Source organism: Aulonocara stuartgranti (assembly GCF_965226115.1).
Source record: "Aulonocara stuartgranti genome assembly, chromosome: 16".
In the NCBI taxonomy this organism is placed as follows: domain Eukaryota; kingdom Metazoa; phylum Chordata; class Actinopteri; order Cichliformes; family Cichlidae; genus Aulonocara; species Aulonocara stuartgranti.
Window position 1 is genome coordinate 494,698 of NC_138952.1, and position 23,016 is coordinate 517,713.

Sequence of the window (23,016 nt, forward strand, 5' to 3'; positions counted from 1 at the left end):
GGGATAGTTACAAAGCTTTCTTCTTTATGAATAAGTGATGCATGTTTTATGAAATATTTGAGCATAATACAACACGAACTCTCGTAGAGGATTTCAAATCAACGAGATGTTTTGAAATGATAAGCAGGCACGTTTATAGTACACGTAGAGTGGCTGCAAAAAACAGACTTCCAAGCAGAGGCCCCACAAATTTTGGGCCCTTGGCTTTAGTTAGCAGTCAGTGCAACACATGCCATATCTGATGTGAAAGGGCCTAAAGGTTATGATGATACTTTACTTTTGTCAGGCTGATAAAGATTTGACACAATTTCCCAATTTTGTTGGCCAAAGTTGCTCCCAGCATTACAATCTTGAAATTCATCAAGCGCAACGCCATCAATGTGAGGAAAGGCGCCGCCATCGACATCCCAGCAGAAGTGAGGGGACTTCCTCTGCCGACACTGCAGTGGATGAAGGATGACGTCGTGATCGAGAAGACCGATGAGGAGAAGATGACGATGGAGACTGAGGAGGTCAGAACTAGTTTTAGTTTTATGGTATTATTATTCAGTGGAGCTACTGGTTTCACAGGAAGAAGTTCCCACATTTATTTACTTATGCATGTACGTTTGCCTATGTTTTTGTGTGACGAATGAATTTAAGCCACACTGTTGTTCCTTTGTATCTATTTGTCATGTTGAATGTTGGAGCAATGGAGAACATTTTTTACTGTTTCATCATTGGCACAGTTAATATAAAAGCAAAATCCTGCTTTACAGAGGATGAACGGATCTCTGACCCTTCGCACTCTGGATTTTAGAAATAGTTAGATCCTCAACAAATTAAGTTGTTTTATCTTCAGGTGGACCGGACAACCATAAGGACGAAGATCGCCATCCCAGAAACCATAAGGCAGGACAAAGGCAGCTACAAGCTGGTTGCTGAAAACTGCCACGGGAAAGCTCAGCAGATCATCAAAGTCGAGATCCTCGGTAAAACCTAAAATTCTGTTTGTATAATTTTAATGGCTTGTGTTTAACACGGCATCTTTTCCAATGTTTCACGTTAAATATGCAGTATTTAAACATTATTTTTCATCCCGAATTGCTGAGCTGTACATGAATTTAACACTGCATTTTCAGACCGTCCTCTTCCTCCACGGAACATCGTGGTCTCAGACATCAAAGCAGACTCGTGCTACCTGACCTGGGACGCTCCAGAAGACAATGGAGGAAGCGAGATTACTAACTACATTGTTGAGCGCAGAGATGCAAGCAAGAAAAAGTCTGACTTTGATGTTCTCACCATCAACCTCATTGACAGGAGATATGGGGTAAGACTTGGCTGCAGAGCATGGATGCTACACAGACTTATTCAAAATGAATAATAATGAATCATTTTGTTGTATTAACGATAAAAGCAGTTTGTCTACAGACAAATACACAGGTCAAAACATTAAAAACTATTCCAGTAATCAAATAAGAAACGTTTCTGTTTTTATTAGAAATGTTATTATTATCAAAATAGTCCTACACAAACAGCTATTCATCCTTAATGCCTGATCAAGAACAAAATGTGTCCTGCTTCTTCAGGTGTACAAACTGGACTTGAATGGTAGCTACCAGTTCAGGATCAAAGCTGAAAACAAATATGGCATCAGTGATGGCTGCGACTCAGAGAAAGTCCAGCTGCGGGATCCATTTGGTCTTCCTGGACCTCCACGTAATGCAAAAATTATTGCTGCTACAGCGACCACAATGACCGTGACTTGGGATCCCCCTCTGGACAACGGTGGTTCCACCATCCAGGGATATTGGCTGGAGAAGAGGGAACGTGGTGCTGTGTACTGGGGTCGTGTCAACCGAGCTCCAGTCACCAAACCGGCAGTGAAAGGCCTGCAGTACACCGTGCTGAAGCTCATAGAAGGAACAGAGTACCAGTTCAGGATTTCAGCCTGCAATGCTGCTGGTGTTGGACCGCCCAGCGAGGCCACAGAGTGCCGCTTTGCTGTGGATCCATGCAGTGAGTGACCCCAGAGCAGCTTTGTTAATCCATGATTCAGATTTAGACTGGAAGACAGAGATTTGGATAAAAACACTGCTTTATATTTTTGGGTTATTTTTTTGCGCTCTAATTTAGATGATTTCATATGAGTAAAACCAAAGTTCCCCTTTCATTCTGTAATAATGAAAGGACGCAGACACACCAATGGCTAAAATCTCCAAGACTAGGTAACTCACACGAAACCATTCTAGGTGATAGACAGCACTTCAGGTTCAAAATGTGCACATTGGATTATTAGGTAAAATAAAAAAGTCAAGTTAGACAGCCTGACCCCTCCGTTCTTCTTCCGTAGACCCTCCAAGCATACCTGGAAATCCTGAAATTAAAGACAAGACCAAGAACAGCGTCACTCTAACCTGGACCCCACCGGACAAAGATGGCGGGAGCCCAATCAAGGGTTACATTATAGAGGTTCATGAGGAGGGCTCTCCTGATTGGAGGAGAGTGAATCCTGCTGATAAGCTCCACCCCTCCACTGAAATCACTGTACCTGACCTGAAGGAAGGCAAGAAGTGCAAGTTCAAGATTTACGCGGTGAACTCTGCTGGAAACTCAGAGCCTGCTAGGACTGGTGACATCCTGGTTCAGGACATCCTGAGTAAGAGATACAAACACAGATAAGAACCTCTGTTTAATACAGACCTGGACATAACAGACATGTTTTCATTTTCACCAGAGGTTTAATATTCTCATTCTGATTTGTGCAGCATAATTCAATACCGATTTAAAAGCAGAGCTTACATTAAGGACAGGATCAAACAGGACAGTGTGCCATGTGTGTCATGAACTCAAGGAAGGCATGTATTCCTCCGATGTTTTTTCTCTCCAGTTGAGCCAACGGTGACTCTCGATGTGACTGCTCACGACCTGCTAAACTGTAGAGCAGGAACGACCATTAAGATTCCTGCCACCATCACCGGCCGACCCGTCCCCAAAGTCACCTGGACTTTCGATGGAACGGCTGAGACTGAGAAAAAGAACGATCTACACACTCTGCCGATTGACTCAGAGGTCAGACGTCCATATATTCTGTCCAAATGACATATTTTAATATTTTAAAATATATTCAGCTCATTCCTCTAAAGAAGGGTTTGAAAGATTATTCAGCCCTGATAATCTTAGAAGACAAAAACTTTACTGTTTTTATGGTTTGCAATCTGAATTATGGCTCAGCAAAGTTAGTGCTGAATGTGTTAAGGAGAGGGTGAAATTCTTGTCGCAGATCCATTCCACCGACACAACCTCAGTGATTGTGATCCCAGCCTGCAAACTAAACCACAGTGGCAGATACATTATCAACGCAGAGAGCCCTGCTGGACACAGAGTGGTCAAAGTCAGAGTCAGCGTCCTCGGTAAGGCTTTTCACACTGACACACCTGGCAGGGTGCTACAAAGTGTGTAATGACTACAATAGAAGTAAATATACAAATTAAAGAAGGATATGTTAATTAAGTTAATTATGTCCAATTAGCAGTTTAAAATATGCCAAAAAACATTGAGTCTCTCTGTCTTTGACTGATTGTTACCCGGCAGACCTGCCCGGACCTCCCAGAGACCTGAAGATTAGTGACGTGACCAGGGGAACATGCAGACTCACCTGGAAACCCCCAGAGTGTGATGGAGGAGAGAGGGTTAAGAGCTACTTTATTGAAAAGAAAACAGCAGAGGGAAAAGCATGGACCAAGGTACAGCCTGCAGAATAACGCACATTAAGCTATACACTGTTTTGCTCCCATGTATTTGACGCTGATCTTGTTCTTCCAGGTAAACCCGGCCTGCGCTGCTCAGTCTCTGGTGGTGCCAGATCTGAATGAAGGCCAGGAGTACTTTTTCCGTGTACGTGCTGAGAACCGCTTTGGGTTTGGCCCCTACATCGCAAGCATTCAAAGGACCAAGGCCAGAGATCCAATCCGTACGTTCGATTTTTATTATCATCTATTGTTTCCTGCTCTGGCTCATCTAAACAGATGGGTTTTATACACAGAAACCTTTAGTATAGCATAATACCTTACCGTTTGTACACAGTGTGCAAATCCAATATAAACCAAACTATCTTATCTGTTTTCTACTTTTGTATCGTGATGTTCAGAGCATGTGCAGATGATACTGTCAGACATACACAGAAAAAGCGCACTATTCACAGCAATGTGACCTTAACAAACATCTAACAAAGTGTTGCTGAACAAATTAATATTGCTTCTGTACACTGTAATTTGATTTTATAGTGTAGACCATAGGTGTCAAACTCTGGCAGCCTACTTACATTTGGCCCACGAAGCTATGCCAAATTACTATCAGAGCTGGCCTGCTGGTATCATACAGCTAATATATATATTGTTTAGTATTAAGCTTTGCTTGTTCCATATTCAGTTTTTCAGCAAAGCGTGTTTGAGTCCAAAAGAAAAGATTCATTCTTATATCTGGAGGATTAAATATATTTCAATAAATATTAACGTCAGCCCGCGACTTTGTTCCAGTTTTGAATTTTGGCCCACTGTGTATTTGAGTTTGGCACCCCTGGTTTAGACTGACTCTAAACTCAATTTTAACCCACACACTAGTTATGTGATAACAAGACTAACTTTTCAGACACAACTGAAATCAATAAAATTAATCTTGAGCACTATATCATAGAAGAAAAGGGTATATCCTGAATTTGATCAAATCACGACAGAAATGACATTCATCAGCAGCAGCATTACTCCTGATGAAACAAGTGTTATGTACATCGTGGCTGCTTGTGATCTGACACCAGTCTGTAATGTCTGCAGATCCTCCCGATCCTCCAACAAGGTTGAAGATCCAGAGCGTCAGGAAGGGCACAGTAACTCTGACCTGGAAGGCTCCAAAGAACGATGGTGGTTCACCTGTAACCCACTACAGCGTGGATCTCCTCTGCTGGGACAGCAGTGGCACCCAGAAGGAGTCCTGGAGGAGGTAAAACTTCACACATCTGCTCTCTTGGTTTCTGCTGAGACTCGATTTGAGAACATGTGGTATGGACTTACTCTGACTTTCTGACTACAGACCTAAATCTGTTAAATGGTAAATGGTAAATGGCCTGCATTTGTATAGCGCTTTTCTAGTCCCTAAGGACCCCAAAGCGCTTCACACTACATTCAGTCATCCACCCATTCACACACACATTCACACACTGGCGATGGCAAGCTACATTGTAGCCACAGCTGCCCTGGGGCGCACTGACAGAGGCGCCCCAGGTCTGGAAGATTTTTTTTTTCTTTGTAAGCCAATAGAGACTCATCTTTACCTTTTCGAGCTGCTGTTGTGTTGGCTTTGGCTGTAACTCCATGTTGTGCTACATCCAGGTGCAACAGGAGAGATGTGGACACCACCAGCTTTAAAGTGGAGGACCTTACAGAGGGAGATGAGTATGAGTTCAGGGTGATGGCTTACAATGAAGTCGGACCCAGCCAACCTTCATCTACTGCTGGACCAATCATCATCCAGGACCAGAGCTGTAAGAGAAATTTAATAAAATGGGCAGTGGAGCTGCAGAGTTTGATTTTCAGTTCAGTATTGAGTCCGTTCAACAGCTCCTTATATTGTCACTTAAAACCCTACATAACGTGCACCTCTGCACATATGCAGTTACACTGTGTAGTAACAGTACACTTCAGTACTTTAGTCATATTTGTCATTTTATGGGTGCTAACCTGTGAAATGTGATGGATGCAGAGCTGGATGTTCTGTTTGTAAATTATGTCCTTTTTAACCTCAAGTTACAGTGTCCCAACAGCAGTATGTAATGACTATCAGTACCTTTCATAAAATAAACAAAGCCCAATATTTTATGGACATTACCTTGAGTATTGCCCATATTTACTTTCGTCAGTGTTAGATTTCCACCTAGAAAGACAAGCTGCCAAAATGCAATTAAAAAGCAAATAACTGTCAAATCCTTTATTTCGTCCTCCAGGTGCTCCATCCATCGAGCTGAATGAGTTCATGGAGGTGGAGCAGGGCTCCGACATTAGCATTGTGGCCCAAATTCGTGGCTGTCCATTCCCTACACTCACCTGGTACAAGGCTCCGCCCCACAAGTCCGACGCAAAGGTGGAGGTTCAGTACGACGAGCATATAAATAAGATTGTTTCGGACGACAGCTGCACACTGCTCATCCAGCAGGGCAAACGTCCCGACACAGGCCTGTACACGCTGGTGGCTTCCAACAGCCTTGGCAAGGCCTCCAAGGAGATGAGGCTCAACGTGCTCGGTACAATCACAAAACACACCGCAAATATATCTAAAATATCTCATGTTTTATTTTAACTTTCATATTAATTATTTATTTTCATGATAGTCGGTGTGGTGGAGTAAATTGCTGGAATTACAGTTATCGTTCACCAGAATAATTTCCACAGCATTATTTGAGTCTTGATTTTGTGTGCCTGCAGGCCGTCCCGGTCCTCCCTCTGCTCCCATTAAGTTTGAGGAGATTGGAGCTGAGAAGATCACGCTTTCCTGGCTGCCGCCGAAGGACGATGGTGGCTCCAAAGTCACGAACTACGTCATCTGGAGGCGGGTGGCCAACAGAAAGACTTGGGTGCCTGTCACCAGTGAGCCGAAAGAGCGGATCTGGACAGTGGAGAACTTGATGAAAGGACATGAGTACGTGTTCCGCATTATGGCACAGAACAAGTATGGAGTCGGAGAGCCACTGGACAGTGAGCCCGAGGTGGCCCGAAATCTCTACAGTGAGTTTAACCATCTGACTCTCAGCAGCAAACAAAGCTATGAAACCATTAATGGGTCGATTTAAAGTCAGTCACGTTTAAGGAAGCTTCATATACAGCATGCAATAATATAATTCTTTTCACATCTTCTGTTGCATTGTTATGCTAAACGACAGCAGGAGGGCTTTGTAATAGAGGATGACACTCAGAAAACATACCAAGCAGTAATCCATCTTTTAGTCATTCTTAACCATCAGCACAATAATAGCTGTGAGATTTTAACAAGTCATGTGAAACTATCAAATCAAATGTTCTTATTTAAAAGTGAAAGTGAGGATCAAAATGTAAAAGATGTACGGGTACGACCTGCATCAGGCCTTCTAATCCTCTAACCTTTGATGCTATGTGTCTGCGCACCTGCAGCTGCACCTGGTCAGGTTGAAAAGCCGACAGTTACCAGCGTAACCATGGACTCCATGACCGTTAACTGGGAAGAACCTGAGGACGATGGGGGGTCCCCGATCACTGGCTACTGGCTGGAACGCAAGGAGACAACTGGCAAACGCTGGACCCGTGTCACCCGCGACCCGATCCGTCCCATGGGCCTGGGCGAGTCGTTTGTGGTGAGCGGACTCGTTGAGGGATCCCAGTATCTATTCCGAGTCTCTGCCATCAATGCCGCAGGGCCCGGACTTGCCAGCCCTCCCACTGACCCCATCTTTGCCAGAGACCCTATCAGTAAGAATTACACTCTGAAATCACTAGAATTCATACAGGTTTTAAGGACACAATATTAACCACCTCTGTCTCCTCCTGTAGCGCCGCCATCTCCTCCAACCCCAAAGGTTTCTGACTGGACAAAGTCTACAGTGGACCTGGAGTGGATTCCTCCTCTGAAGGATGGAGGCTCCAAGATCATTGGTTATTGGGTGGAGCACAAAGAGGAGGGCACTGAAGCCTGGGTCAAGGTAATACAGTTCTACAAACCAAACATCTGATAACTTCATTGACTGGCACATCTATCATGAGGCCAAACTTAGCAAACAAAAGAAGCCAAATCATTTCATGAGGTCCCAACCCAACATGAATAAACCGCAACTTCTCATGAAGCACAAAGCCTTAGTGTCTTATTAGAATAAACCATTTAAACATTCGTCTGTCTGTTAGATCCACTCCATTTTCATGTCTTTTAGGCCAAGGACACGGAAATCCGTGGCACCCGGTTTGTGATCACTGGTCTGAAGACTGGTGGTAAATACAGGTTCAGAGTGATTGCCTTCAATGCTGCTGGCAATGGTGAGCCAGGAGAAGTCCCAGAGGTTCTCGAAGTGAATGACAGAATTGGTAAGTCGGTCCGCTAATTTAGTCAAAGTTCTCCCAGCAATGACTTAAAAGACCTATATGGAGTCCTTTTGGAATAGACTACTGAGTTTCTTCCTTCCAGTTGCGCCTGAGGTCGACTTGGATGCCTCGGTGAAAGAAAGAATAGTGGTCCACGCTGGCGGCGTGATCCGAATCATTGCCTACGTGTCAGGCCAGCCATCCCCCGATGTCACCTGGAGTAGAGATGGAGCTGCACTGCCTCCTGAGGCTAAAGTGGAGACCACAGCCATCAGCTCATCTCTTGTCATCAAACCTTGCACTAGGAAACACCTTGGTGTGTACACACTGACCGCCAAAAATGCTGGAGGAGAGAAGACAAAGAAGATCACAGTGGAAGTTCTGGGTAACACACTGTTTTCATTAAAATGGAATTGTTGGACATTTAAAACCCACAGAAATTGTAAATATGTATTTATTACGTTTGATTGTGTCCTTCTTAGATGTTCCCGGGCCAGTAGGCATCCCCTTAGTTGCAGAGAACCTGAGCAGTGACTCCTGCAAAATCAACTGGTTCTTCCCTGAGAATGATGGCGGCTCACCTATAAGCAACTTCATTATTGAGAAACGTGAGGCTGAGCGCAAAGCCTGGACGTCGCTGTCCTACACCGCCAGCAGACAGAACGCTGTGGCTCATGACCTCACACCTGGAAAGGCCTACTTCTTCAGAGTAGCTGCAGAGAATGCCATCGGTATTGGACCCTTTCTGGAGACTGCAGCTGAGATTGTCGTCAAGGAACCCATCAGTGAGTTTAATTAAACAAACATAGTGGCCATTGGACACTAGAGGTCTTTTACTGCACTAAAGAAATGAAGAAGGTTATCTGATCCAACCAAGAGTACAAATCTAAATCACTAAGCGAGTTCCTGTCTTCAGATGTGAAGAATGTTTGTATGTTTGTTTTGTAGGTGTTCCTGACCGACCAGAGGAGGTGGAAGTCACCAAGGTCACCAAAGATTTGATCAGCATTGCTTGGAAGGCGCCCAAGTATGACGGTGGCTCAGAGATCACTATGTATATCCTGGAAGCACGCATGATTGGCAAAGACAAATTCACTAGACTGACAAAGGAGCACCTGATGGACAGGAAATACACCTACGATGGCCTCAGGGAGGGTGACACCTATGAGTTTAGGGTCATTGCTGTCAATGAGGTTGGCCCCAGCAAACCGTCTTTCTGCACCAAACCAGTCACCTGCAAGGACGAGCTGGGTAAGCGGTTGTCCATATTAGAACTGCATTATTATTGGCAGCGAACAGGGTTCAGTAAAACATGCCAGTGTCATCAACAAAAAATAAAAATGAAAAACAGTGAAATGATTGATTTCCATGAGGAACATCATGTCAGAAGATCTCTGTGAGAGGCCACTTCTTTGTCATATACAATATAAAGCAACCTGAGCAAACTGTTATAAATAAATATATAAATATAAAAATAATATTGAATTGAAATTTCATTTCTGGATTCACAGATCGTCTTCATCAGGTTACACAGTTTGCTCCAAAAATACAGTCAGAATAAAAGTTTTTTCACGTTACATAATAAAATGTTCTTAGTGGGTCTTTAAATTAGGTAAACACAACCTGAGATGAACAGCAACACAACATGTTGCACCATGTTAACACTAAGCCAACATGGAGAAGCAGTGAAAAAAAACAGTATAGTCTAAGTATAACCATTATTACTGAAAGCAGTGACAATTCAATGGTCAGCATCACTCGTATTAGAAAATATCCATTAGAAAAAATAACAACAAGAAGGAACAACAAATGAAAAAAAAGTACTTTGAATAAAATTACTTTTTTTTTATCAGACTCCACATGCCAGTGTGGTTTCTTACTCCCAGTAAGGCAAAATCGAAAACAGAAATGTCGAGATCATCCTAAATGTATTAAATATTAAAAATGATGCTTTCCGTTTTCACAGAGCCGCCCACCATTGAGCTGGATTTCCGCGATAAGATCATCATCCGCGTGGGGGAGAGCTGCCTGCTGCAGGGCCGCTATACTGGTAAACCACCTCCATCCATCACGTGGTATTGTGACGACAAGGAGCTGAAAGTTGACAAACACATCATGTTCAAGAACACGCTAACCACCATGTCGCTGGGCCTGATGAAGGCAGAGCGTGAACACAGCGGCAGATACGTGGTCGTTGTAGAGAACAGTACCGGATCCAGGAAGGGAGTCTGCAACATCACGGTTGTTGGTACGTCAACACAGATCTCAAAGAGACGTAGCAGCTAAATGACTGATTTATTTTACATTTACTGCTTTCAAGCAGACTGAAATACAAGCTTTCTAAATAATGCAGGGAGTGCGTGATCACACAACAGAGAACTCATTTCTCTTTGTCTTTTCTTTCTGCCCTCCAGACCGCCCGACTCCTCCTGTTGGCCCAGTGGTGTTTGAGGAGGTTCACAGGGAATACATGGTGATCTCCTGGAAGCCTCCTTTGGACAGTGGTGGTGTTGATGTCTCTAATTACATAATTGAGAAAAGAGACATCAACAGAGAAACCTGGACCACAGTAACATCTGCCACCACCAAGACCACATGCAAAGTAGGCTGATGTGGCTCTACAAGATGTTCAGAGGTCCTGTTAAAGGTTTGCTGCAGTTGAGAGATGCTTACATGTTGTTGTTTCTTCTCAGATCCCCAAGCTGACAGAGGGCAGGGAGTATATAATGAGAATCTGTGCTGAGAACATGTACGGTATCAGCGACCCTCTGGAATCTGAGGAGATGAAAGCCAAAGATCTCTTCAGTACGTTCATGGAGTGCTATTTTTTTTGCTGTTCCAGTTTGAGGTGTCAAATTACCAGTGAGAAAAAATGTTCTTTTTAACTGGAAGACGTATGAAGAATTTACCAAAAAAAACAGCAAAAGAAAAATGATAAATGATCTGCAAATAACTGGTATGCTCAAAGTTACCAAATGTCGTTCCCTATGTGTCTGTTTGCTCTTGCTGCCTTTCTGCAGGAGTCCCCGAAGCCCCTGAAATGCCAACAGTCAGGGAGGTGTATGGCACCAATGCTCTAGTGCTGTGGAACCGGCCTCGTGATGGTGGAAAGCCCATCACCAACTACATCCTGGAGAAAAAAGAGACCACAGCCAAGAGGTGGTCCAGGGTCACCAGAGACCCACTGTACCCAGCCACTCAGTATCGAGTCCAGGATCTAGTGGAGGGCTGCGAGTATGAATTCAGGGTGATGGCTGAGAATGAGCTCGGACCTGGAGATCCCAGTGTCCCCTCCAAGCCCATACTTGCCAAAGACCCTATTGGTTAGTTTGTCAAAGACATTAAATATTTGTAAAAACAGTACTATACTCAGGTGTTCCTTGTGCATAAAAGGTCCCTGCCATAAAGTTACAAATATTTTAGGTGCCCATCTTTGCTACTAGGATTAAGAAAGCGTTTCAGATTTTTTTTTTTTTTTTTATCACAGTGCGCCCCAGTCCTCCTGTGACCCCCGAGGCCTATGATAAGACCAAGGACTCCGTCAGCCTGAAGTGGAAGATGCCACGCCACGACGGGAGGGGACGAATCTTTGGATACCTTGTGGAGTACCAGACACCTGGTGCCGTAGAGTGGATGCAAGCCAACGAAACCCCAGAGCAGTGCCCTGACCTCCACTATGTGGTGACAGGGCTGGCTGAAGGACACGAGTACAAATTCAGGATCTTCACTGTCAATGCTGCCGGCAAATCAGATCCTGCTTATGTCAAGGACACCATTAAAGTCCATGACAGGCTTGGTAATAGAATCAGTTGCACTTGTTTTTTTTCTGTATTTTAAGTTTTTTGAACAACATATTCTTTAAATACAGAAACATATAGAAATGTGCAAAATAAACAAATTATGTTACAATATTTTCAATTGTATTAAAGATTTATCATTTGAATGCATTTTTGCTTAGCTGCCAGGGCTTTCTGCCTTTTTCCCCCTACATTTACTAAATTCTGTAAACTTTTTTCCATTTGCCTCCACAGAGGAACCAGAGTTGCTGCTGGATGCCAACATGGCACGTGACCACCTGGCCATGCTGGGCACTGACATCACCCTGAGTGCAACCATCAAAGGTGTGCCGACGCCCACAGTCAGCTGGAAGAAGAACGATGCAGACGTTCCTGCTCACATCACCGTCGCTGTTACTGCCACTGGCAGCAAAGTCTTCATCCCGAAGTGCGTCCGTGCAGACTCTGGCAACTACACCATCACTGTTGAGAATGCTGCTGGAAAGAAGACAGCAACCGTTGCTGTGCTTGTGCTGAGTAAATTCACTCTCTGTTAATACGATGAATTATTGAGTTCAGATCATATTTGAGTTTTACTTGACCACAAACTTTTGTTTCCGCTAGACAAGCCTTCTCCTCCCAGGGACTTGGCAATCTCTGATGTGACCAGTGAGTCTGCCTACCTCACGTGGAAGGCTCCAGAGGACAATGGCGGTGCCGTCATCTCTCATTACATCGTGCAGAAGAAGAACGTGGCTGCTGAGCAGTGGGTACCTGTTGCTGCGGCCAATAAGAAACTGAGTCTGATGGCCATGTACCTGATGGAAGGAATCCAGTATTTGTTCAGGGTAGCTGCAGAGAACCAGTTTGGCAGGAGTGATTATGTAGTGACCAAAATACCCATCAAGGCTGTCGATCCTCTCTGTAAGTGAAAGTCATTACTGCGTGACGTGGTCTAATTTGACACACTTTTAAATAGTGATTCTTCAGCTACTTTGGTAAATTGATAGTTGTATGCCATGTCATTATTGTAGGGTCTTTATCTTACAATAAAAAGTGTCTTGAGGCAAATGTTGTTTTTGGCGCTAAATAAATAAAACTAGAATAAAGTGAAACTTTAAAAGTGTAACTGTAAATTTATACATTTGAATCCCATCAATAAAAAGCATTAAAAAGCAATTCATTTCTTATTTCCTGGATACTTTAGATCCTCCTGGCCCACCCAAGAACCTGCACCATACTGATGCAGATAAGACAGAGGTTTGGTTGGCATGGGAGTGGCCTGACCGCACCGGCGGAAGTGAAATTACTGGCTTCATTGTGGAGCACCAAGAAGAGGGTCAGACTGACTGGGTCACCTTCAAGACCGTAAGCAACAATCACACCCATGTCACAGGTCTGGAGGAGGGCAAGACTTACCGCTTCAGGGTCAAAGCTCAGAACGCCATTGGCGTGAGCCGTCCCGACACCAGTGTCCCTGTCACATGTCAGGAGAAAACATGTAAGAAGCATAACTTTGCTGTATTGTAAATGCTCAACATTCTCCTGAAATAATTATAATATTTCTGCTCTGTTACTCTCTTTCAGTGCCACCTACTATTGAAGTTGATGTAAAGCTTATTGAGGGTCTCATTGTCAAAGCTGGCACCACTATTGCTCTTCCAGCCAAGATGGTGGGAATCCCTCTTCCCACTGCCAAATGGATGACTGATGGCAAAGAGATCACATCTGAGGGCCGCTATCACATTCAGTCAGCTGAATCCACAACCACCCTAAGTATCCCTGAGTGCCAGAGAGCAGACACTGGAGAGTATATACTCACTGTGTCAAATCCTGCAGGCAGCAAAACTGTTGCCCTTCATGTGACCGTCCTGGATCTTCCAGGTCCACCCATTGGACCCATTAATATTTTGGAAGTCACCCCTGATTACATGATGATCCAATGGAGAGCCCCAAAGGATGATGGTGGAACACCTATCACTAACTATGTGGTGGAAAAGAAGGATGTGAAAAAACCATGGGAGCCTTGGTCTGTGGTTAGCTCCAGTGGCACAGTGACCAGAGCCAAGGTGTCCAGACTAGAGAAAGGCCGTGAGTACATTGTCCGTGTGCGTGCGGAGAACAAGATTGGTATCGGTGCTCCACTTGAGAGTCCTCCAACTATTGCCAAACACATGTTTAACCCTCCCGGCCCACCAGGCCTACCAGAATGTTCTGATATAACAGAGAATGCTGTAACAGTGTCATGGAGCCTGCCTGACTATGATGGAGGAAGTCCTATCAGTGGTTATGTGGTTGAACGCAGAGAAATGACAGGAAAGTGGATCCGTGTCAATAAAACACCTGTTCTCGACCTCAGATATAGAGTCTCTGGCTTATTTGAAGGGAACACTTATGAGTTCAGAGTATTTGCAGAAAACATTGCTGGTATCAGTGAGCCCTCGCTTACCTCTGATCCCATCAAGGCCACCCGAGCCATCACCAAACCTGGCCCCCCTGGTAATCTTAAACTGAAAGACTGGAGTAAGTCCCATGCTGACATCTGTTGGACCAAGCCTACAAGAGATGGAGGTAGTCCCATTCTGGGGTATGTAATTGAGGCTCAGAAGTCAGGAACTGCCCAGTGGGACAGAATCAACAAAGACCTTGTCAAGATGTGTGCCTATAGAGTTCCAGGCCTCATCGAAGGACTAGAGTACAGACTCCGCATCAGAGCCACCAATAAGGTTGGAGACAGTGAACCCAAGGAGCTACCTCAGACTATCTTGGCAAAGGACATCCTGGTACCACCTGAAGTTGTTGTTGATGTGTCATGCCGTGACTCTGTGACAGTCAGAGCAGGTCAGATTATCAGTTTGATCACTAGAGTCAAAGGCAGACCCGATCCAGAGATCACTTGGACCAAGGATGCCAGAGCTTTGGCCAGGGATAAGCGCACACAGATGAACAACAACTACCCACTGTGTGAACTCATCATAAACGATGCAGTCAGATCAGACTATGGTAAATATGCTATTGTGGCTAAGAACAGCAGCGGGCAGGCACAGGCTGCCATTGTTGTCAATGTCCTAGACACACCGGGAGCTTGCCAGAATATAAAAGTGGCTTATGTGACCAAGAAATCCTGCATGGTTTCCTGGGAGAACCCTGAAGACAATGGAGGAACTGAGATCACGCAGTACATTATTGAATGTCGTCAGCCCAGCCAGCGAGGATGGACAGTGGTTTCCAATGACTGCACTAAGCGTCTGATAAAGGCTCCTCTTACAGAAAGTTGTGAATATTTCTTCCGGGTCAGCGCAGAGAACAAGATTGGCACTGGTCCACCCACTGAGACCAAGACACCTGTATTGGCAGTTGATCCCATTGAGAAACCTGGTGAACCCATTGACTTCCATATATCTGAGATAGGCAAGACCTTCTGCTTCCTGAAGTGGAAGAAGCCAGATTATGATGGTGGTAGCCGTAATCTGGGTTATCATATTGAAAAGAAACCAAAGGAGGCTGATGAGTGGGAGAGGCTTCACAAGGGTGCCATCAAGGAGACTTACTTCATGGCCGACAGATGTATCGAAAACCAGATCTACCAGTTCAGAGTTCAGACTAAGAATGAGGGCGGTGAAAGCAACTGGGTTACCACAGCTGAAGTCATGGTTAAGGAACAGTTAGTGATCCCTGAGATCAAGATTAAATTGGATGGAACCCTTATAGTGAAAGCAGGAGGCTCCATTCCTATAGAGGCAACAGTGACGGGCAAACCCCAGCCTGATATCAAATGGACCAGGGATGAAAGCACAGAGGAGATTAAGAAGGGCCCCAGGCTTCAAATCGAAAGTGGTGCAGACTTCTCTAAACTTCTGATTACTGGAGCAAGGCGCACTGACAGTGGCAAATATGCTGTTACTGCCTCCAACAATGCAGGAACATGCTCTGCTCATGCCAAGGTCATTGTACTGGATAGACCTGGCCCCATCAGGGATCTCAAGATATCCGGTATCACTAATGACAGGTGTCATCTGGCCTGGGAAATCCCAGAGGATGATGGTGGCTGTGATATCTACAACTACATAATTGAGAAATGTGAGACCAAGAGGGGAGTCTGGTCTGTTCACTCCAATGCTGTCATCACCAACAAAGCGAAGGTAACTCGTCTTATTGAGGGTAATGAGTATATGTTCAGAGTTAGAGCCGAGAATAAGATGGGCTCTGGACCAGCAGTACAGAGTGAAGCTATTGTTGCTGGAACGCAGTTCAGTGTACCTGGTGCTCCAGAAGCACCAGAGGTCATCAAGATTGCCAAGGAGGAGATGACTGTTCAGTGGTCAGAGCCAGAGAAAGATGGTGGAAAGCCAATCACAGGATATCTGTTGGAGAAGAAAGAGGAGCATGCTGTTAAGTGGTCTCCTGTCAACAAGGATCCAATTCCTGGAACTCGTTTCACAGTTACTGGACTCCTTCCACTTCATGAATACCAATACAGAGTGAAGGCGGTGAATGAAATTGGCATCAGCAACCCAAGCAAGGCTTCACGTGCAATCACTGCTAAGGATGCAGTTGGTATGTTGCTAGTAATAATGTTTACATTCTGCTTAATGTTGATAGTCTAGAAAGTCTCAATGGCTACACAAACCGTTCTTCTCTTATTACAGAGCCACCTGCACCTCCTACTAACTTGAAGGTTGTGGACAGCACCAAATCCACAGTCACCTTGGGATGGACCAAGCCGGTGTCAGATGGCGGAGCTCCCATCATTGGTTATGTTGTGGAGATGAGGGCAAAGGGATCTGTTAAGAAAGGTGAAGATGGCTGGAAGAGGTGCAACGTGGCAGCTCAGCTGATCATATGCGAGTTCACAGTCACAAGTCTGGATGAGAACCTTGTGTATGAATTCAGAGTGTCAGCTCAGAACCAGGTGGGCATGAGCCTGCCATGCAATCTGGAAGGCGCCGTGATTCCCAGGGAGATTCTAGGTGAGGACGTAATTGAATTTAATTATAATTCACGTAAAGTGTAACAGAAAATGTATTTAGACTCAAGGACAGTGAATTTACAATAAAATGTGATCTATGCTTGCTATTAAAAGATAACTCCACTGTTACTCTTCCAACAGAGACACCCGAGATAGACTTGGATGCCAACCTAAAACAGGGATTAACCGTAAGAGCCGGTTGTCCCATCAGATTATGTGCCACCATCAGAGGCAGACCACCTCCAAAGGTGATTTGGAGGAGGATGGGTATTGACAACGTGGTCAGGAAGGGTAAAGTTGACATCATTGACACCATGACCTTCCTGGTCATTCCCAACAGCACACGTGATGAATCTGGAAAATACTGCCTGACTCTGCAGAATCCTGCTGGAGAGAAAGCTGTGTTTGTCAATGTGAAGGTTCTGGGTAAGTCCTGGTCATTAAGAAATTCATGCAGCTACCATACAGTTTATTAAAAATGCTTTTATTTTGGTGAAGTTATAAAATAATCCAAATATCATAACAGACACTCCTGGACCCGTGATGAATCTGGAAGCTACAGACATCAAACAGACATCAGCAATGCTGTCTTGGAGCCCTCCAGAGAACAATGGTGGCAGTGACGTCACACATTATATTGTTGAGAAGCGTGAGATTGACCGCAAAACCTGGGCAACTGTCAAGGCCGAAGTAGCACTCGATAAGATTCCATTCAAAGTCACCAATCTGATGCCAGGAACAGAATACTACTTCAGGGTCACAGCTGTCAATGAGTATGGTTCTGGGGTTCCCAAAGTGACACCCACTTCTTACCTGGCTTCTGATCCTGTCAGTACGTATCATGTCTTAATTACATCAACACAAACAGCCCAGCCACAACTGATAGCTACCCGTTAAACACAGATATGATGTTTCATCAGTCACAGCAAACAATTGAACACAAGTGTTTTACTTTGTTTTTATAGGCAAGCCAGATCCTTGTCAGAAAATTGAAGTCCTAGAAATCACAAAGAACAGTGCTTTGGTCGGGTGGGTGAAGCCTGCAGGGGACGGTGGTGCCAAGATTGATGGTTATGTAATTGAATACATTGAGGTCAAACCTCCTCCAGAGCCACCAGCAGCTGTGGAGGTTTGTTATGTCACAAAACTAATTCTGTTCAAAAAAGCTTCAATAAACTTTGATTTCTTCTAAATGTGAAATTGTTTCATATATAGTATTTACTTTTGCTGGGGTTTTTTACACGAGCATATTCTCTCATATAGTTTTGCTACTCATTAATTATATAATTTACTGCAGGTTCCTGAAGGAGAGGAAGCTCCTCCACCACCTCCACCACCACCAGTTATAGAGGAGGAAGAGAAGCCAGAGCCTGAAAAGGAAGTGTGGAACGCTTATACTACAGTTAAAGGTTTGACAGTCAGCATCAGTGGACTGAAGGAGGGCAAGAGGTACAAGTTCAGAGTGGCTGCCAAAAACATCATGGGTCTCAGCTTGTTCACTGAAACCAGAGACCCTGTTGAGATCAAGGAACAGATGTGTAAGTTGTGTCTAATTAAACACTAGTTTTATTGATAATTTGTCACACTGTGGCCATTTGTGTTGCAATTTGCAATATTTAGAAACACTCAACCATCCTTTCACTTTTTTAACTGCTTGTTAAATTCAGGCTGAGGGGTGAGGCTCACCCTAGGACTGGTTTCTTTCATACATTTATTACTTCATGTTTCTCTAAAAGGTTCCTGAAAGGCTTCAGATGATCCACAGTGCCGCAGGGAGAGTAGTAACTAGGACTAGAGAGACCACATTTTTTTCATTCTGGCTTCTTCTCATTCTCATCCTGTTAAGTTCAGAATCAAACTTAAAATTCTGCTCCTCACCATATCACCCTATTAGAGCACTTTGCTCTCACACTGCAGGCCTACTTGTTGTTCCTAGAGTATTTAAAAGTAGAATGGGAGGCAGAGCCTTCAGTTTTCAGGCCCCTCTTCTGTGGAACCAGCTTCCAGTTTGGATTCAGGAGACAGACACTATCTCTACTTTCAAGATTAGGCTTCAAACTTTCCTTTTTGCTAAAGCATATAGTTAGGGCTGGACCAGGTGACCCTGAATCCTCCCTTAGTTATGCTGCAATAGACGTAGGCTGCTGGGGATTCTCATGATGCACTGGGTGTTCTTCACTCACTGTGTGTTTCTTATATTTTTACCCTCTTATATTTAATCATTTCATTTAATTTAATCATTAGTCATTTTTAAACTCTGGCTCTGTCTGCTGTCTTGCTTCACTCTGCTGTCTTCTTCCTTCCGTCATCCCAAACAGTCCTGGCTGATGGCTGCCCCTCTGTGAGCCTGGTTCTGTCAATAAGTGCTCAGTCAATCTGATTTTGGGGATTCTTTCTAATATTGTATTTTTACATTATAAAGCACCTTGAGGTGACTGTTGTTGTGATTTTAATCCACATATATGTGTGTGTGTATGTATGTATGTATGTATGTATGTGTATATATATATATATATATATATATTAGTGCTGAATTAGAAGCTGCTTTCTGCATCCCAGAGTAATGTCTTTTCACATCCTGTCCTCCAGTGGAACCAAAGATTGTCATGCCAGAGGCAGCAAGTGCTAGAGCTGGAGCCAAGCTTAGAGTGGAGGCAGTGGTTTCAGGAAAACCGACCCCAACCTGCAAGTGGCTGCGTGGCGAAAAAGCCGTGGTTCCATCTAGCTGCCTGGCTGTGCATCAGTCAGGCAACTTGTGTGTCTTGATCATCAAAGACGTATCAAGGACTGACACTGGAGAGTACAGCCTTGTGGCTGAGAACAGCACTGCAAAGGTGACCCAGACCATGAAGATTGTCATCAGAGGTCAGTGCCCCTAAATAATAATAAATTTTAAAAAAGAATTTACATATTTGACCTCAGCAACAGAAAGCATGAATGTGATGAAGAACATGATTGGTGTAACTGTAACTGTGTGTATTTCAGATATACCCGGGCCTCCTGAGGGCCCTGTAGAGATCAGCGATATTGACTCTGATGCTTGTTCCTTATCCTGGAATAAACCTCTGGAGGATGGAGGGAGCAACATCACTAACTACGTGGTGGAGAAATGTGATGTGAGTAGAGGCGACTGGGTGACTGCTCTCTCTACATGCCCAAAGACTAATTGCAGGCTGGGAAAGCTTATCCCTGGGAAGGAGTATGTGTTCCGCATCCGTGCTGAGAACCGCTTTGGCGTATCAGACCCCGTTCAATCCGACAGGATGGTTGCAAAGTTCCCCTTTGGTAGGTCTACCTAAATATGCCGCTTGGTAGAGATTAAGGTTTATGCTTAGAGTTGGTCAATTATATAATTGAAAACTGGTTTGCAGTACAGAATATAGATTAACTTTGTTTACTGTCACTAGATGTTCCAAGTGAACCCTTTAACTGCCGCATCAACAAGACCAACAAAGACTGTATGTTTGTGGCCTGGGATAAGCCAGAGAGTGACGGAGGCAGTCCCATCACGGGTTACTACATTGAGCGCAAAGAGAGGAACAGTCTGCTGTGGGTGAAGGCCAATGACACTGTTGTTCGAAGCACTGAGTACCCATGTGCTGGCCTCATCGAGGGCCTGGAATACACCTTCAGAGTATCAGCTATTAATCGCGCTGGCCAGGGCAAACCAAGCAAGAAGACTGACTTTTTCACTGCAAGAACACCCGTTGGTAAGTATAACTGGCTTCATATTAGATTAGAATAGGTCATTCATTCTATTTAAACTAATTTATCTGTTATGCACTACAGACACTCCAGGTAAACCTGAAGTCCTGGATGTAACCAAGAACTCAGTCACTCTGGTTTGGACCCGTCCTAAGAATGATGGAGGTAGCAAGATCATTGGTTACTATGTTGAGGCCCTGCGGGTACCAGGAGACACTTGGATACGCTGCAACACAAGTAGCCAGAATGTGCCTAAGGAGGAGTACACAGTTACTGGCCTGGAGAGAGACTTGCAGTACCAGTTCAGAGTTATTGCTAAAACTGCTGTCAACATGAGCAGTCCCTCAGAACCCACAGACCCTGTCCTCGTGTGTGCTGAAAATGGTTAGAAGTTTTGACAATACCATATAGCCTGATAAACTAGTCAGCCTACTATAATAGTCAGGACAACACCATCTTTCTACGACAGTTTTGAGCTAAGTGTTCATTTACCTCCTTTTCATTAAATATAGTTCCTCCAAGGGTGGAGCTCAATGCCAGGATGCAGAAGGGTTTGAAGGTGAAGGCTGGAACTACAATCCTCCTGGAGGCTGATGTGTTCGGTAAGCCCATGCCCAGAGTGACCTGGAAGAGAGGTGACGACAATCTGAAGTCAGGTGAAGGCCAGGTTATTACCCACCAAAGAAATCACTTTCAGCTGGAAATGACAGGTGTCACCAAGGAGCATACAGGAACATACACCATCTTGGCTGAGAATGCCAGTGGCTCCAAGAGTGCTGAGATCCAGGTCATTGTGCTAGGTAAGATCTTTAACTTTCTATGAGGAAAAAAAATATATGTTGAAACTAAAGATCCAAGTTGGAGTTAGAATGTTTAATATTACATTTTACATTAACTTCAACATGATTTTCACAAATAGCTGATTGGTTTTTTCAGATGTACCTGGTCCTCCTGCAAATTACAAATGTGTTGAGGTGTTTGCCACTAGCATCAAGTTGTCTTGGGAACCTCCTCTTAAGGATGGTGGTGCCCCAGTCACCAACTATATATTGGACAAGCGTGAAACCAGTAGACCTGAATGGGCTCAGGTTGCAGGTAAAATCAAGGGTGACATCCTTGAGTTCACTGTGGCAAAGTTAATTGAAGGTCATGAATACCAGTTCAGAATCCGCGCTGAGAACACGTGGGGAGTTGGAGACCCTCTTATCACCGGCCCTGTCATCGCCAAGAACCCATTCAGTGAGTCATTACTAGAATTTTGTCTGAGTTCATATATCACAGAAAGGATTTATGGTATTGGAGAATTGTAACAATCAATAATTTAAACTAGGTCTAAACCTGTGAGATAAGGAGACAAGTAGTTACATCAAACCAGCTTAACATCATTACAATATTCTGTTATCATATAGAGCTTCTTTTCATAACATTTCCATGTTGAATGGCATATATAAAATTTCCTTTAAAAAAAATACCATCTAAAGTCGTACCTTTGGTGTCACTTCCAGCTGTCCCTGGCCCCTGTGAAGCCCCAGTGATCACCAATGTCACCAAGGACCGTATGACCGTTAGCTGGAAGGAGCCTGCAGATGATGGAAAGTCCACTATCCTGGGTTACATGTTGGAAAAGAAAGAGACCAAGGAAATGAATTGGACCAAGTTAAATAGCAAGCCACTGACAGAAAGAAGTCTGGAGGTTACAGGCCTCACAGAGGGAGTCGAGTATGAGTTTAGAGTTATTGCTGTCAACGTGGCTGGGCCCAGCAAACCCAGCGAGCCTTCTTCTGGCAATGTTGCACAGAATCCTATTAGTGAGTCGTAACTTCATTAGCTCTGATAACTCTGCATAGATCTTTCTGTGTTACTTGAACTTATATGTACTTAAATGTATATATAACCTAAACTGGGTCAATCTTCTCTTTTTTAGCTCCTCCTGGACCTGTTGTGAATCCCAGTGTGACTGACACCACCCACAGCACCATCAGTCTTGCCTGGACTGCCCCCACCAACAATGGTGGAAGCCCCATTATTGGATACTTGGTGGAGTGCAAGAGGACAGACACCAAAGACTGGATCCGCTGTAATGTCCCAAGGAACCTGCAGGAGACCCACTACGTCATTCAAAACCTCATTCATAAGTCAGAATACCAGTGCCGCATCACTGCTGTCAACAAGATTGGCTTTAGTGAACCAGTTGAAGTCCCTGGGAAACATGTTGCCAAGGACATCGTTGGTATGTATTTTCAGGCTGCATATATTTTAATTCTGACAAACAGTGATTAAATGGTAAATGGCCTGTATTTGTATAGCGCTTTTCTAGTCCCTAAGGACCCCAAAGCGCTTTACACAACCAGTCATCCACCCATTCACACACTGGTGATGGCAGCTACATTGTAGCCACAGCCACCCTGGGGCGCACTGACTGACTGTCGCACTGACAGAGGCGAGGCTGCCGGACACTGGCACCACCGGGCCGTCTGACCACCACCAG

The 23,016-nt window shown here is 44.4% G+C and overlaps 1 protein-coding gene across 1 annotated transcript in view; it reads left to right on the forward strand.

The window, feature by feature from the left end:
* The window catches only part of LOC309690427 (titin-like), a 175,415-nt gene that overhangs the window by 100,646 nt on the left and 51,753 nt on the right, over positions 1 to 23,016 (forward strand). Inside the window, 41 exon segments of the mRNA XM_082507460.1 lie at positions 331 to 512; positions 842 to 971; positions 1,122 to 1,312; positions 1,572 to 2,001; positions 2,336 to 2,641; positions 2,873 to 3,054; positions 3,266 to 3,395; positions 3,577 to 3,728; positions 3,808 to 3,955; positions 4,815 to 4,980; positions 5,370 to 5,521; positions 5,981 to 6,277; positions 6,459 to 6,758; positions 7,161 to 7,475; positions 7,557 to 7,705; positions 7,931 to 8,081; positions 8,182 to 8,463; positions 8,561 to 8,863; positions 9,027 to 9,329; positions 10,045 to 10,326; positions 10,493 to 10,680; positions 10,772 to 10,883; positions 11,099 to 11,401; positions 11,566 to 11,874; positions 12,110 to 12,391; positions 12,479 to 12,778; positions 13,062 to 13,355; positions 13,442 to 16,411; positions 16,504 to 16,824; positions 16,965 to 17,249; positions 17,350 to 17,655; positions 17,789 to 17,952; positions 18,121 to 18,361; positions 19,413 to 19,688; positions 19,809 to 20,108; positions 20,231 to 20,533; positions 20,613 to 20,912; positions 21,041 to 21,328; positions 21,465 to 21,767; positions 22,034 to 22,336; positions 22,453 to 22,758. Coding sequence (XP_082363586.1) covers positions 331 to 512; positions 842 to 971; positions 1,122 to 1,312; positions 1,572 to 2,001; positions 2,336 to 2,641; positions 2,873 to 3,054; positions 3,266 to 3,395; positions 3,577 to 3,728; positions 3,808 to 3,955; positions 4,815 to 4,980; positions 5,370 to 5,521; positions 5,981 to 6,277; positions 6,459 to 6,758; positions 7,161 to 7,475; positions 7,557 to 7,705; positions 7,931 to 8,081; positions 8,182 to 8,463; positions 8,561 to 8,863; positions 9,027 to 9,329; positions 10,045 to 10,326; positions 10,493 to 10,680; positions 10,772 to 10,883; positions 11,099 to 11,401; positions 11,566 to 11,874; positions 12,110 to 12,391; positions 12,479 to 12,778; positions 13,062 to 13,355; positions 13,442 to 16,411; positions 16,504 to 16,824; positions 16,965 to 17,249; positions 17,350 to 17,655; positions 17,789 to 17,952; positions 18,121 to 18,361; positions 19,413 to 19,688; positions 19,809 to 20,108; positions 20,231 to 20,533; positions 20,613 to 20,912; positions 21,041 to 21,328; positions 21,465 to 21,767; positions 22,034 to 22,336; positions 22,453 to 22,758 — 13,005 coding nt within the window.